We start from the raw sequence: 15,877 nt of genomic DNA on the forward strand, positions 1-15,877 counted from the left end.
GCGGTTCAACTGATCCGCCGAAAATAATTCAGGTTTATTTTCGGCGGTTTTGTACAGACCACCGAAAATAAAAGTATTTCCAGGTCAAATACGACCCATATTTTGTTAATATCATCAACAGATAATAATCCATATAACATTCACACATCAATAGATAAACAATCTCGCAACAATAGACGACAATAATCAAATCTCAGCACATATGATTCACATAACAAAGTACAAGCTCCAAAGCACCGCTCCAAATCTCATTACAAGCTCCAAAGCACCGCTCCAAATCTCATTACAAGCTCCAAAGCACATTCATAGGTCATTACAAGCTAGGTAACAAAAGAAAGTTCAGCAAAGAAGGCATATATCACGGCATTTGAGGGTCATTGGAGTTGTGCCCGCTACCTCCGGAAGCGAATAGAATGTTGGGGCATTCAGTAGCCCGATCATCCTGTTAATAGGAGAAAAGTCCGGTATTAGAGAGAAATTAGGAGTTATCAATTATAAGTAACCAATAGCTATTGAGAACTAACAAACTAACCTCCTCTCTAGGTGTATTTCGTACTTGTGCTGGAGGGGATTGGCTGATGTCTCTCACATTTACTCCTGATCCCTAGTGTATAGGAGATGAAATTGATTTACTGATTCGGCTATATTGACTACATGTGTTTAGAATCAACTAAATTCAACAGCATTGGGTTAATTAAACTGAATTTCTGGCAGTTAATCGAACCTCGGCTGCAGGAGGTCTCAGAGGATATAACTCAGGCAACACTGGCGGTGGTGGCAGTGGTGGTGGCGGTGGCAAGATATTTCCATGGCCATGCTGCTGCTGTAACACCGACTGTAAATGCAACCGGTTAGTAACACAAAGTGAGGAATGGTCGAAATGCTAATTGTTCAGGAATCATACTTACAGCAATCCAATCTTGCTGCTGCCTCTGGTACTCTTGCTGCCGTAAGTTATACTCGTTTTGCGCCCTCAGTGCCTCTTGCAGATTCTCGATGACGGCATCTTGCTCCGTGCGGCGATATCGGCTCGAAGTACAACCCGAACTCTGAGAGGAAGATCCCCTACGTGTTTGAATGTCTCTCGAGTCGACCACCCCAGTAAACATGGAGTACCTTCAAAATTCAAAGTATGAAATTTTAATTGTAGTAAGAAAACAATTTAAGCGATAGTGATCTCACCGTCCATGCGCCTTTCCACCACCGCTAGCATGCAACGCCTCTGGATCAATAGGTCCCTTCCGCCAATCGAAGTTTTCACCATGGCGTCTAATCATCTCCTGCAATTATAAAACAAATTTCGAACTTAGAGTTTGAATGTTTGAGAACTATTTCTAAATAGCGAACAACTAACCAATCGGTCTGACGCTTGCTGACTACATAGGACCTCCGGATGTGCCGGGTCTGGTCCCCTATGCCCCCGGAGATACACATCGATGGGTGACGGCTCGACACCAGTTGCCACTTCTTGCTTTTAGCAATTAGTAGCATATAACTATATATAGGTTTATGAAAGAGCTCTGTACTATCTTACCATTCGTTTAGCCGTACGAATGTATCCATCGCCTCCAAACGTATGGTTGACACCCTTCGTGGCACAGTGTCTTTTCTTCTTTGATTTCTCTTGAAATGCTTCAGAAGCCCATAGTACACAAAGGGCCCGATAAGCATCTGGACGGTCCTCCAACCACAGGAGTTGGACCTGCACACATATTAATGTAATTAAGATATTCTTAAGGTAAATGAGTAAACTTGATCACGGATATCCTTTACCTGTTGGTACTCCTCTGCGGTCAAATAGATATCTGAATACTGCCGAAAATGGAATACTGGAAGCCCTTTCACCGTCTTCATGAACTGATTTGTAACCTGGAGTCTTGCATTTGAGAATGCATCTCTGCAAACCTTCTTTGCACAGACATCAAGGACACGATCTGCATGCTCCTTGTCTGCAGGATCCACACGGTAACGTTTCTACAATATCAGAATTAATATTGTTAGTGCAGTATTTATAAAAATGGCACAAATATAAAAAAAGACCAAGTAATTTACCCAGAAGGCATCCTTGACTGCTCCCTGCGCATTTCCAAACCGTGCATCTGGAGCAAGTGCAAAGTCCTTCCACGCTGTGCACGCAATAGGCTCACCGTGCTTGTTCGTCACAACTCCCGGGTTGTGCAAACGACAGAGGTTACCCAAGACGGCGTTAACCTGCCTATGGTGACCTCTGCCGTCGAACCCCGTATCCTGCCACGAGCTGGACGAAGATAATTAAAAAAAAGCGTCATGTACAGAATTAAATAATCTAAACAAGCAAAGTTATTCGTACCCGTCTCCAGTTGGGATAATCAGCACCCTGTCATCCGGCCGTGTAGGTATCGAAGGCGGGCAAACGACGTGGCTCTTCCGAAGCCTCAGCCGCATAAATTCGGAGCTTCTGGCCGAATCTCCACCCAACGAGTCCTCGTCATCCTCCTCCTCCTCCTCCTCTCCACCCTCATCCTCTTCCTCCTGTCCACTCTCCTCCTCCTCTCCACCCTCATCCTCCTGTCCACCCTCATCCTCCTGTCCACCCTCTTCCTCCTCTCCACCCTCTCCGCCCTCGTACTCCTCATCTTCATCATCAGATCTTTGAAGCGCAATAGGTGTGTCTTGCAACTCTGGGTGCAGACATCGCATCAACGCTTCCCGCCTGGTGCTGCTTGAAGAACTCCCTTGAAAAAGTGACTTGCTCGCCTTGGTCACAACTCTGTTCGCGACTTCCTTGATCCTGCGGTTCATCCTGTTAAGTGAATCAAAGTAGAAGTTAGTCCGACAATTATGTAAAGTATAATTAAGCAACATAAGAACACATGGAAAACATTTACCAAAACAAGTTTTACTCCTCAAAATTCATGAGCATCACGATCAAGTAGTCCCCTCCGTCCTACGGTACACCTCCTAGCTTTTCTCTGGGTAGGTAGTCGTTTCCGTCTATGTAGAACGGTGACATCGTCACCGCCTCCAACTAAAGAATCAAGTCCTGCACCAGGCTCGATATCAAAAGACATTGGCATTTCTTCTTCTTGATAGACCTCATCAATGTTGTCGTTCTCAATATGATAAGCAGCTTCAGCAGGAGTATGTAACCGTTCTCGAGGATTCACTTTGTACACTACCCACCAAGCATCTAGCTTTTGACATGGGTATGACAAATAATACACCTACTCGACCTGGTGCGCAAGGACGAAGTTGTCATTGCCAGATAGACGTTCGCTGTGTTTGATTTCAACCATGCCGAACTGGTTTTGTCGAATCCCATGAATGCTATCAAACCATTTGCAATCAAAGAAGAATACTTCCAGTTTCTTGTCGCCTACAAAACTGAACTCGAGAATGTTTTGAATGATTCCGTAGTAGTTAATTTCTCGTCCTTCTGCATCGACTGCCCTAGTCACAACTCCAGAGTTAACTGTGGCAGCACGAGGACGAGCGGCTTCAAATGAGGCTGACCGGAAACGAAAGCCATTGACATCATAACGCCCATAGCTTCTAACGACCACCCTCCCATAGGACAGCTGCCGCAAGTCATCATGGACCTCGGTACATCTTGTGCACTGGAAACAATTTCAAGTTACTTGGACCATACCATTACCATGTAAGAGGATGGAGAAGATAAATAGGAGAAGGTCGTACATAAGTTCGAAACCAGTCGATGAAATTAGGTCCTCCGTTTATCCCACGCCGTCGCATCGCAACTAGTTGCTTGTTTGTAGGTTGTTGTTTAGACCTCCAATTCTGCTTGTCAAACTCACTGTACAGACAAAGTGGGTAAGGGCTAGAGCAACATGACTAAGGACCTGAATAATACGGGCTACACTTACATGAAATATGGTTCCATCTCTTCCATATTGGTATACATGTAGAGCAAAGCAGACGTTCGTTCTTCTTGGGTATGATAGTAGGGCGTGCTGCTACTACTGGAAGTTGTGCCTCTCCATTGAAACATTTTGAGGTTACTGGTAGGAGGATTGTCATCCACATTGTAACGTATTGTAGGAGCATTGACATTGTGTTCATCCACAAAATATACACTGGAGAAATATGATATCTCCTTAAGTGAAAATGCTTCGGCGATGCAACCTTCAACTCTTGCCTTATTGCCCACCATTGCTCTAAGATATTTGAGGGCCCTTTCAATGTGATACATCCACCTATACTGCACAGGGCCGCCAACCTTTGCTTCATAAGGAAGATGAATAAGAAGATGCTGCATCGGATTAAAAAACCCTGGAGGAAATATCTTTTCCAATTTACATATAAGCACCGGTATTTCTTTCTCCAACTTCTCCATCATAGCTTTCTTGATTTCTTTAGCACAAAGCTGTCTATAGAAATAGCTTAGCTCAGCTAGCGCTTTCCACACATCATCATCAAGGTAACCACGAAACATAACAGGTAGGAGCCTTTCCATTATTATGTGGTAATCATGGCTCTTTAACCCATTAAGTTTCCCCGTCTTCATGTTCACAGCCCGTTTCAATCCTGCCGCGTAGCCATCGGGAAATTTCAATTTTTTCATCCACCTCAGCACTTCTTTTTTGTCCTTGGGTTTAAGACAAAATGGAGCGCGAGGTTTACCCCCTCTTTCAGTGAGCTCAAGTGTTGGACGGTTACAAATCTCTGCTAAATCTCTTCGAGCCTTCAAATTGTCTTTTGTGTTCTTCGTATCCATACACGTGCTTATGATGCTTTCAGCAACATTTCGTTCCTGATGCATAACATCAATGTTGTGCATGAGAATCAATGCCTTAGCATATGGGAGCTCCCATATTCCACATATGTGAGTCCAGTTGTGGTCTTTTCCAAATCCTACGTACCCATCTCCTTCATTTACGGCCAGTTTGTTCAGATTATCAGCAATCTCTTGCCCGCATAGACGTTTCGGCGGTCCCTTTTTTATGATGGTATCTTTTCTAAAGCTATCCTTCTGCCCTCTAAAGATGTGTCTGGGTTGTAACCAACGTCTATGACAATCAAAGTAGCAGATCTTCCCACCAAAGGCAAGGCGGAAACAATCAGTGTCCGGGCCACATATCGGACAAGTCAATCTGCCATGAACGCTCCATCCGAAGAAAATGCCATAGGCCAAAAAATCGTGAACCGACCACAGATATGCGGCTCGAAGGGTGAATTTCTGCTTCTTGAAGTTGTCGTAAGCTTCAATTCCTTTCCACAGCTCTTGCAACTCTTCAATCAAGGGTTTCAACATCACGTTGAGTTTTGGTCCAGGATGTTCTGGACCTGGTATGACGAGGCAGAGAAACATAAATTCATACTTCATGCAAAGAGATGGAGGAAGATTGTACGGAATAGCAAACACAGGCCAACAGGAGTAGGACGCAGCGGTTTGACCAAAAGGTGTGAAGCCATCAGTCGCTAGCCCAATGCGAATATTTCTCGCATCCTTGGCAAACTCTGAATCAAAACTATCTAGAGCCTTCCACGCGTCTCCATCTGAAGGGTGCACCATCACTTCATTGTTCTCCCGCTCACCTTCTTTGTGCCACCGCATGTGCATGGCCGTTCTTTTTGAGAGAAATAGTCGTTTCAGTCGAGGTGTAATGGGCATGTAACGAAGTTGCTTATGTGCAACCTCCGTTGTCACCGTTTCACCGTCATCATTTACGACCTCGACGTACCTCATTTTGCCACATTTCAAGCACTTCTGCTCTCTCTTGTGCTCCTTCCAGAAAAGCATGCAGTTATCTGGACAGACATCAATCTTCTGATAACGCATACCGAGTCCTTTCAGTAGTTTCTTGGATTGGTACATGTCTTTGGGCAGCATATGAGGCTGCGGAAGGACATCCCCAACTAATTTCATGAGCTCGTTGTAGCAATTATTGGAGAAAAAAAACTTGGACTTAATAGCCATGAGCCGGGTCACGAAAGCGAGTAAGGTCACTTTCGTGTGTTCATGTAATGGCTCTTCCGAAGCTTTCAGGAGCCTGAAGAACTCAGTAACCTCCGGCGTTGGCTCATCCTCAGTGTTCAGGTTGAATTCTTGCTGCATATCGTCAAGCATCTCGTCCATCCTATCAATGCCCTCCCAATCGTTCTCCTCCTCTTGTACTGCAACTGTACTGTATTCCTCGCCGTGAAACACCCATGTTTCATAATATGGCACGAAACCATTGCGACATAGGTGTTTGCTCACTGTGACCTTGTCCAACAGTTTCGCGTTCTGACATTTACTACATGGACACCGAATCTTATTGATAGTTGACAAAGAGAAGGCACGATTGATGAAATCGTTACTCTTAGCTATCCATTCATCTGAGTGAGCCTGATTTATATTCCAACCATCATACATCCACCGGCGATCATCACCCATACTTGCTGTGCCGGTGGACAGAATCCTAATTTGATGAAAATTTGAACCCTGAATAGACAATTAGCAAATTTTAACCCACCATGGATATCAAATTAGCAATAGCATCAATTATGTTAAGTTATACATCTATATATGAGACACTTGTGTGCTACCTATGCATTGGCCGCCACTCTCAGATGTATTGGCATCTACATATCCACTAGAATGCAACTAAATAACCATATGCCTGTATTTTTTATTACAAGCTGGTCCAACACTCACTGGTCCAACACAAAACAGCAAAATCACCTCCAGATACTTTTTCTAAGTTTAGTATCTTCTTTATTGCCCTCTGCCCCATCTCAATTTCTCCATACTTACTGCAACAACCCAACAGTGTCCTCCATACAATTACATTAACCTCCACAGGCAACCCCTCTATTATTTGCTCAGCCTGACTCAACCGTCCAGCCCTACCTAGCATGTCTATGATGCACCCAAAATGCTTGACCTCTGGATTTATATTGTACTCATACACCATGCTTTTGATAGGAGAGTTTCTAGTTTATATTAATCACTTACTGTTAAGTAATTTCCATGTTAATAGGAGAGAATGCAGAGTACAATATTTCTCTTAAATATAGCAAAAAAAAATGATTAATAGGAGAGAATGCAGAGTGCATGGACCTGAATAGGCGGCAGGAGGGTGAGGCGGGCTGGGGTGGGCCGGTGAGGCGGCGCTGGAGCGTCGGGGCGGGAGGGCGAGGCGGCGGCGGCACTGGGAGGGGGCAGCGGCGCGCTGCAGGCCCGGGAACGGGGACGCCGCCGCGGGAGGCCGGGGACCGGGGCGCGGCCGGGTGAGGCGACCGGCGGCTGAGGCCGGGGCGGGAGGGCGAGGCGGCGGCGGCACTGGGAGGGGGCAGCGGCGCGCTGCAGGCCCGGGAGCGGGGACGCCGCCGCGGGAGGCCGGGGGCCGGGCCGCGGCCGGGTGAGGCGACCGGCGGCGGAGGCCGGGGCAGAGGGCGAGGCGGCGTCAGATCTTGGCCGCGGCGTCAGATCTTGGCGGAGCCAGTCGAGATCCAAAACTGATAGCGCGGGGGGGGGGGAGGAGAACACGGGAAGAAGGAGAAGGGCGCTGACGTGTGGGGTCCGCGCCACAGAGAGAGAGAAGGGAACGGAGAGCGCGGGCCGGGCCGGAGAGAAAGGAACGGAGAGCGCGGGCCGGGCCGGAGCAGGAAGCTGGGCTGCGCCAGGAAGAAGAAAGGGGAGTTGGGCCGGGAAAGAAAAAGGAGAAAAGGAGAGAGGGAGAACGGAGAATGTTTAAACAGTTTCCGAGAAATGTTTAAACAGTTCAAAGAGTTAAATGTGATCTATCATATGAATTTGCATATTTTTTATTTTTCTTGATGATTGTTTTGGGTTAAGCTAAGCATAAAATCATTTTTTTACTTCCGTAAGCAGTGATGCATTGTTGTTTAATGATACATGTAAGCAGTCATGCAAACTGGATATTGTCTCATTCATCACCAGAACAGTACATCCATGATAACATAGTACATTCATCAAGTTTCTTGCTTCCACTTAACCAACTACCTAATTAGCATCCCTACGATAACACACACACATGCAAACAATGCCCACATCAACATCAGCACATATGATTCACATAACACAAGTACAAGCTCCAAAGCACCGCTCCAAATCTCATTACAAGCTCCAAAGCACATTCACAGGTCATCACAATGTCTTCCCATACAACTCCTAAATTTAGCCACAACTCCTAAATTTAGCTGCCTTCGACGCCGAGGAGACGGTTGACATATCCTTTTGCGGTCTCGTCCGCTAGCGTCATGAATATTTCACGCGCTTCTAGGTCAACCTTTAGCAAATCGATAGCCTCGAAAAGTCTTGGGTCTTTGAAACCAAGCCTCTGAAGTTTGGCAACACAACGAGACATACTAAATTCACTGTCCATCAACTTAGCAAATTCAGGACTGATGGCATCATCACTGCATCTAGAATAGGAAGGGCCAGCAGAACGACGAGATTTGCTCGGTCGCCTGCTGGTCTCTGCACCTCCATCAGTGGACGAACGTTTCCTATGCTCGTATAGTGGAATAGATAATCGAGGTGCATCTATTTCCAACGATGGTGGGAGAGAGTCTATCTGGTCCCCGAACACTTTTTCCGCAATATCGATATTTGCTCCGAAGTTCGCTTCACCTCTCTGCATCACCAAATGGCATGATCGTTAGAAAACTTTACTAAGCTTTAGTAATTAACCAGTATGGCCTTCATTGAAGTGGTCACCTTGTGTTGGCGGAACTTTTCTTGCAGGTGGACAATTCTCTCTTTGACTTGCGTGGACGAAATTTCCAGGTGCAGATCACTTCTCGCATTAATAATGAAGGGCTGGACACATTCATTAGCGACGGGATCCCATGTGTACTCACTACAGATGAACCCCTTAGTGCCATTCATGACACGTAGCAGTAATCTGTCCGTGACATCGTCAAACTCCACCTTGTCCATGGACCTACAGCTGGAATGGAAACAACATTGACATGTAACTCGGTTAACCCAAAAAGAAAACAATCATAAGTTCTGGACATCATGTAAACAGTTCCTTTTGGCCACGTCAAGCATTCACGAAATAACTTACTGGAACGAGTTTGAGCTTGCATACGACGAGGGGGAGCTAACTGCTAGACGGGGTTCAGGAGCAGTAAACGCTCGCAAAACCTTGACACGTGCAGGAGCGCTGCGAACAAGGTCACTGCAGAGAGAGAGTCAATAACAGAGAGTCAATAACATAGGCGTGATGGGCTGTTTGTATTAATAATGAAGTTCGGACCTTTTGTCGCAAACGTACAAGTTAGTGGAGCAGCAGTCACCGGGATTCCATGCATTTGACGTCTCGAGGGATACTCGGTCCCTTATGTTGCTGTCCCCTTCACTGCCCCATGGACGCTTCGTCAGTACTATTATTTGAATTCTTATCTGATAATATTGTGTGACATTCAGGTGAAAAGTGGTTTAGCGACAGTTCTATGTTATACTCAGTGCGGTTGGTGTAACTATTTAGGTGAAAAGTGGTTTATCTCGGCCAGCCCATCTAGTAACATAATAAGCAGCTTTTAACAGCGAATGTATCTACAGATTGTTTATTGAACCCAAAATCTAGAAATCATCATAGGAAAGTTTATATACCTGCAGCACACAAATCATTAGTTAGAAACTTGGTCAATCATCACAAATACAAAAAAAATGAACAAAGCCAAGTTCAGGTTATTACTTTTCCTTTTTTTAGTTACAAAAAAATCACTAGCACACAAATAATTGCTGCGATATAAGTAGGCTGTTCAGTACTAGTAGAGAACTACAAATAATTGCTGCGATACAGGACCCTTTTCCATCTCGTGGCAACAAATTTCCACAAGGAACCAGCAGGAGATGGTGACTCATCACCCACTGGCATATCCCCTGAAATCGTGACTAATTGTGAAAGCTCAGTGTTACTAATAGTTCTGTAGTTCGGTAAGTTAGGCTCGTCACTGATTCATTGTCTATGTTTATTTGGAATAAGATGTGTAATGTCCGTGCTTTTGATTCTATTTCTTCCATTTGAATACCATGATAAAAATATTGAGTCATCATATTACAATGTTGTAGTTTAGTTTCTTACCTCATACTAGTATAGAGAAATAATCAAGCCTTTTTATGGGAATCAGATATGACTATGTCCATGCATTTTACAGGTTGATGAAGTAGGTCTTGAACAGGTACCCGATGTTATTCAAAACTATCATTTATGTGTGGTAAAAAATAGGCGTATAGATTCAGATATCATTGCCAAGGCAACTCAGATGAAGATTATTATGCAGTATGGTGTTGGGTTAGAAGGTGATTAGAACTCTGGTGTTATCTTGTATACTCAATCAATCTATCAACTTACTAGTCCATCTTATTTAAATTTCACACTTTTCGGCAGGTGTCGATATAAATGCTGCCACATAACACAAAATCAAAGTTGCACGGATACCCGAAAGCACGACAGGAGCGATAACAACACTGGAAGATACTAAAAGGTACCTACTTTGAAGGTACCTAAAAGGTACCTAAAAGGTACTAAAGGCTATTCGAACCAAACATTACTTGATAATTATGAATATTGTCAATCGATCGATTACAAGTAGAACAACAGTTAACCAAACTAAGTTCAGGCATATCCAACTTCTATTCCATCATAGATAAACTATGCAGCTAAAATAAAATGAAATTAGAAGAACTAATCTCAAGGGGAGGGGGGCTATACCTTGGAAGTGTTGCGGATCGATGAACTTCTGCAGATGACCTCCCAGTTGCTGCGGATGAACTGTTGAGGACGTCCGCAACCAATGCCGATGGCACGTACATGAAATCAACCCTCCCCCATCTCCGGTGCACCTAGGGTTCCCATGGAGGGGCCAGAACCAAGGGGTGGTGCGCCGGTGGTGGGGGCGGTGATGGGGGCCGGCGCCAGGGGTGGAGAGCGCACCACTATCTCCAGGCACCCCGGGCGACGGCTGGAACAGCGCGGCGGCGGCGGTACCGGCGGCGGAGGGGGAGAAGGAGAGGCCGGAGAACGAGCGGCGGCGGCGGTACCGGCGGCTGGAGAACGAGAGGCCGGCGGCGGAGGTACAGGCGGTTGCGGTGGTGGGGGAGAAGGAGCGGCCAGAGGCAAAGGGGCGGCGGCGGCGGCGGCTGGCAGCGGGGGAATGGGAGGAGGAGGAGGAGGAGGGCGAGGAGGCGGCGGCGGCGGCGGCTGGCGGTGTGGGGCGCCGGCGGCGGGCGTTGGGGTCGGGCGGCGCGACGGGGGAAACAACGGGAGGATAAGGAAGAGAGAGAGAGAGAAGAACTGGGCGGGTGCGAGGATAAGGAAGAGAGAGGGGAAAAGGAGAGAGAAGAGCTGGGCGGCTGGGGGTATAACCCCTTAATTTTCGGCGACTACTACAGGCCGCCGATAATTAGGCTCTTATTTTCGGTGGCCTCCTTACAGCCGCCGAAAATTATATTAATTTTGGTGGTTTTTTTTATTTTCGGCGGCTAGTTCTGATGCCGCCGAAAATAAGTTAATTTTCGGCGGCTTTTTCTCTAGCCGCCGATAATAAATATAGCCGCCGAAAGTTTATGGATTTCTTGTAGTGCAAGGCCCAAATCTGTGCACCCCCCACCAGCCCATCTGACGAGATTGAAGCCCAATTTGATGAGCCCACGCAAGCACAAAACGCCCAGCTGCTTCCAGGGAATGATCCGCACTAGTACACACGCCAAAATCAGTTCCTTGGCCGCCCGATGCTTCGTCCTCATCTTTTTTCTTGCTTGCAAGTAGCGACGTTTCATCTTCTCATTTACCACTACTAGCCAGCTCACATGAGTCCCATGGATGCACGCTTGCCCTCTCTGATTCTTTGCTGAGTGCTGACTCCTAGGCGCCCTAGCAGTGGAGTAGCCGAGCACGCATTGGCCAAGATTGCTTTGCTTCCTGACTGGCCGGCGGCCACAGCAGCATAATCTCGAATCAAGGTAAGAAACCTGTCAAGTTGAGCCTCCAAATTGAATAACCTAGTCATTTTGGTTTTTCTAGGTGCATAGCTTTGGATACGTATCTAGGTATATATCATGTCTAGGTGCATAGCAAAATCGATGTATCTAGAAAAGCCAAAATGACTAATAATTTGGGATGAATGGAGTATTTATTTAGATGGCAGTCCTGCATTGTGTAGAACTAGAGTTTTCTGATTAGTTGATTAAATGAATATAATGGTAGCAAGCAACTGAAATTCATTAATTCGTACAAATGATAGCCAAATCATGAAAAGGTTTTTTAAACAGAAATCACTAGAAATTGATGGTGCTAATAGCTCAAGAAATATATGTCCAGCTGATATCAATTGGGATGAAAAAATCAAATTGCATCTAGGAATGAGGAGGGAAATTGATAGTTATCATCCTAATCATAGAGAGAATGTGAGAAGAAAATACTTTTGAGAATGGAAGGAAAAGGGCATAAATAATGCATTGAATTGTACCTATTTTATTGATTGAATAATCCTACAGCTTATTAGATATAGGTATAAAAATTGATTCGCTTGCTCTCTTTTCTTTAGCCGAGTGGGATTTTGATGTTGGACAAGTGGATCACATATGTTCGGATTTCGTTATGCCAGTCATCTTTTGTTCATGATTTTTGCATTCTCTCATTAAGTACACTAAAGTAACCAATAATGTTGTCTTCATTTTGGTTAACAATATTATCGGTACTTTGAATCTGTTGATCTTTTAAAACTTTCATCATTATTCTTGGCTTATCGCATATATGGATACTTTGTATTTGTTTAAAACTTGGTAACTCTAAAATTAGTAATGAAATAGTGCTCAAACATCTTGAATATCCTTGTACTTGAGATGAAGTGGTGCACCCCCCTCCGATCTGCTCTAGCTTCGCCCCTGCCGCGCCCCGCGGCCAGGCGCGGCGAGCGGCAGGCCTCGGCGAGCAGCAGGCGGCCCGCGGCCCGCACCCCGCGGCCAGGCGCGGCGCGCGGCACGGCAGGTCGGCAGCGGTGCTGCAGCCTGCAGCAGGGCCTACAGCTGCACCGAGGCACCGAGCAGTGCGCTAGCATATATCAGGAGAGCTGGAGTTTGGAGAGGCGGAGGCAAGAAATTAGGCACTGCTGAAACTAGGTGAACAACTTCAGTTAAATCCTTGTTTAGTTTTTTGTCTCATTGTCCGTGAATCTGTGATTCAATTTCTATTTTCAATGATTCAATATTTGATTGGTATGACAGATTTCAGAATGTCAAAAAGAACTATACAATCATACTTTTCAAGTTCAAGTGCTTCAACTCCACACACTAATGAGAGCACATCTGAACCAAAGAAATCTAGAGTGGAGTTTAGTCATTCAGATTTAATTGGGGATCCTGGAAAGCGCAAACCAATTGATGATTATCAGCCTGAAATTAGAGATCAAGTAAAGAGGGCATATGCTTTGAATGGACCAACTCAACCTCGTGATATCATATTTCCTCGTAAATGGATAAGTGGTGAATTTAGATCTTTTCAGAAGACTTGGTTTGATGAATTTGATTAGCTAGAGTATAGTGAGTACAAAGGTGCAGCTTATTGCTTGTATTGCTATCTCTTCTTTAATTCGTCAAAGCCTGAAAAATTTGGTAGTTCGGTCTTTGCACATCAAGGTTATGTGAATTGGAAGAAAGCTAAGAATACTTTTAATAAGCACAATGTTTGCAAGACTCATGTAGAAGCTAGGCAAAAGTGTGAAGACTTTATGAACCAAAGGACAAATGTGGGTAGAAAATTAGTTCAAGTGGGTAAGGAGGAAGAAAAACGCTATGAGATTCGTTTGACAACTTCTTTAGATGTTGCAAGATTTCTCATAATGCAAGGGGATGCTTTCCGTGGACATGATGAGTCTTCTACTTCGCTTAACAAGGGTACATTTAGAGAAATGGTTGATTGGTACAAAGATAAGGTTGAGATAGTGAAGGCGGCATATGAAAAAGGTTACAAAAATTGCCAAATGTTATCTCCTTATGTGCAGAAAGATCTTACAAAAGCTTGTGCAGAGGAAGTCATGAGTGTCATTATGGATGAGATTCGTGGTAGAAAATTCTCAGTGCTTATTGATGAGTCTCGAGATGTATCAATAAAGGAGCAAATGTCAGTGATTCTAAGGTTAGTAGTTGCATTTTCTTGCTTACGTTATTACCTCTATTTCTATAGTTTTACTAACACACGATGAAATATGGCATGCAGGTTTGTGAATGATGAAGGGAAAGTGATGGAGAGATTTCTTGGACTTCAGCATGTTGAGAGTTGTACAGCTATTGCATTGAAAGAAACTTTGGTCCGTATGCTTTCAAGTCGTAAGTTATCAATCTCTATGCTTCGTGGGCAAGGGTATGATGGAGCTTCTAATATGAGAGGTGAATTTAATGGTGTGCAGAAATTGATTCGTGATGAGAATCCTTATGCTTTCTATGTGCATTGTTTTGCCCATCAATTGCAACTAGTGGTTGTTTCTGTCTCAACTTCTAGTGCAGATATTGCAGATTTCTTTAACTATGTTCCTTTAATAGTCAACACTGTGGGTGCATCTTGTATGAGAAAGGATGTTTTGCTTGCAAAGCATCATGATGTGTTGCTAGAAAAGATTGAGAATGGTGAGATTATGACCGGAAGAGGTTTAAACCAGGAAAGTGGTCTAGCTAGACCTGGAGACACTAGATGGGGTTCACATCTTAAAACCTTGCTTCGCATTTTGGTGATGTGGGAGGCTATCATAGATGTCCTTGAGATAGTCAAGAAAGATTCTGTTAAACCAGCATGTACTGGAGGAGCTTTAGGTTTAATTGGAAAAATGGAGAGCTTTGATTTTGTGTTCATCATGCATTTGATGATAGAATTGTTGGGCATGATAGATATTTTGTCACGTGCTTTGCAAAGGAAAGACCAAGACATAGTTGAAGCTATGCATTTGATAACGGATGTGAAAGATAGCTTGCAGGATATAAGAGAAAATGGATGGGAGTCATTACTCAAAAAAGTGAAAACTTTCTGTGAGAAGAATGAGATTGAAGTGCCGGATATGGATGAGGAAATAAATATCAGAGGGACATCTAGACGTAGGAAGCAAAAGGTAACAAACATGCATTACTATCATGTTGAGATTTTTCTTGTCGCCATTGATGCCATCTTGACTGAGTTGAACCATCGATTTAGTGAAATCAGTTCAGAGTTATTAGTATGTATGGCTTGTTTTAACCCAAAGAACTCCTTCTCTAATTTCAATGTGGATAAACTTATGAGACTTGTTGAAATTTATGCTGAGGATTTTGATATTGGTGAGCTTGCTCTTTTGCCAAATCAACTTAAATCCTTCGTCAACCGTGCTACAAGAACTCAAGAGTTTCTTGGATGTTCTGAACTTGAAAAAGTTGCTGATGTGCGGTGGGCCGGTGGCGATGTTGACGGCGCACTAGGGCTCGCGGGTGGCGGCGCTAGGGTTTGACAAGGGGTGCGGCGCACGGGCTCACCCCTTTATTGGCAGGAAACCTCGGGGTGCGCGCCAGCGCCGAATCGGCGGCGGCGGCACCATCCCGCGCGATGCGGAGGTAGGAGACAACGGTCTCCCGCTGACGCACGGGGCCGACTCGTCAGCGGTGCTGGGCGTGCTGACGCGCAGGGCCCATGGGTTCACCCCGTCGGTCACCAGTTTCGCCGACTCGCGCGCTAGGATCGAACGCAAGGATTCGGCGAGAGCGACGCTTCCTCCTTGGTCCAGTCCCAGAGCCACGGGATGAGATTTCAGCGGGTGGTGGCGGCGACGGGGAAGGGACGAACTCCGGCGACGGGGAAGGGACGAACTCCGGCGAGGGGTGGTGACGGAGGCCGTGGGCGGGGCGAGCCCGCCGCACCGCCGGTGAGCGGATTAGTGTGCAGCGGGCTTCGGCGAACTC

General features: G+C 45.3%; 2 protein-coding genes across 2 annotated transcripts; one reads left to right on the top strand and one right to left on the bottom strand.

Annotated features, from left to right (window-relative positions):
• Positions 1 to 8,013: 8,013 nt before the first annotated feature.
• Positions 8,014 to 9,326, bottom strand: LOC120686175. Its single transcript, XM_039968348.1, has 4 exons — positions 9,228 to 9,326; positions 9,018 to 9,131; positions 8,666 to 8,897; positions 8,014 to 8,582 (listed from the first exon to the last, which is right to left on the bottom strand). Exons 3-4 carry the CDS (start codon positions 8,885 to 8,887, stop codon positions 8,142 to 8,144), a joined length of 663 nt encoding a protein of 220 aa, XP_039824282.1. The 5' UTR covers positions 8,888 to 8,897; positions 9,018 to 9,131; positions 9,228 to 9,326; the 3' UTR covers positions 8,014 to 8,141.
• Positions 9,327 to 13,475: 4,149 nt separating this feature from the next.
• LOC120686571 (zinc finger MYM-type protein 1-like) lies at positions 13,476 to 15,429 on the top strand. Its single transcript, XM_039968785.1, has 2 exons — positions 13,476 to 14,093; positions 14,175 to 15,429. Exons 1-2 carry the CDS (start codon positions 13,687 to 13,689, stop codon positions 15,427 to 15,429), a joined length of 1,662 nt encoding a protein of 553 aa, XP_039824719.1. The 5' UTR covers positions 13,476 to 13,686.
• Positions 15,430 to 15,877: the final 448 nt, after the last annotated feature.

Source organism: Panicum virgatum, chromosome 8N (genome assembly GCF_016808335.1).
Source record: "Panicum virgatum strain AP13 chromosome 8N, P.virgatum_v5, whole genome shotgun sequence".
Taxonomy (NCBI): Eukaryota; Viridiplantae; Streptophyta; class Magnoliopsida; order Poales; family Poaceae; genus Panicum; species Panicum virgatum.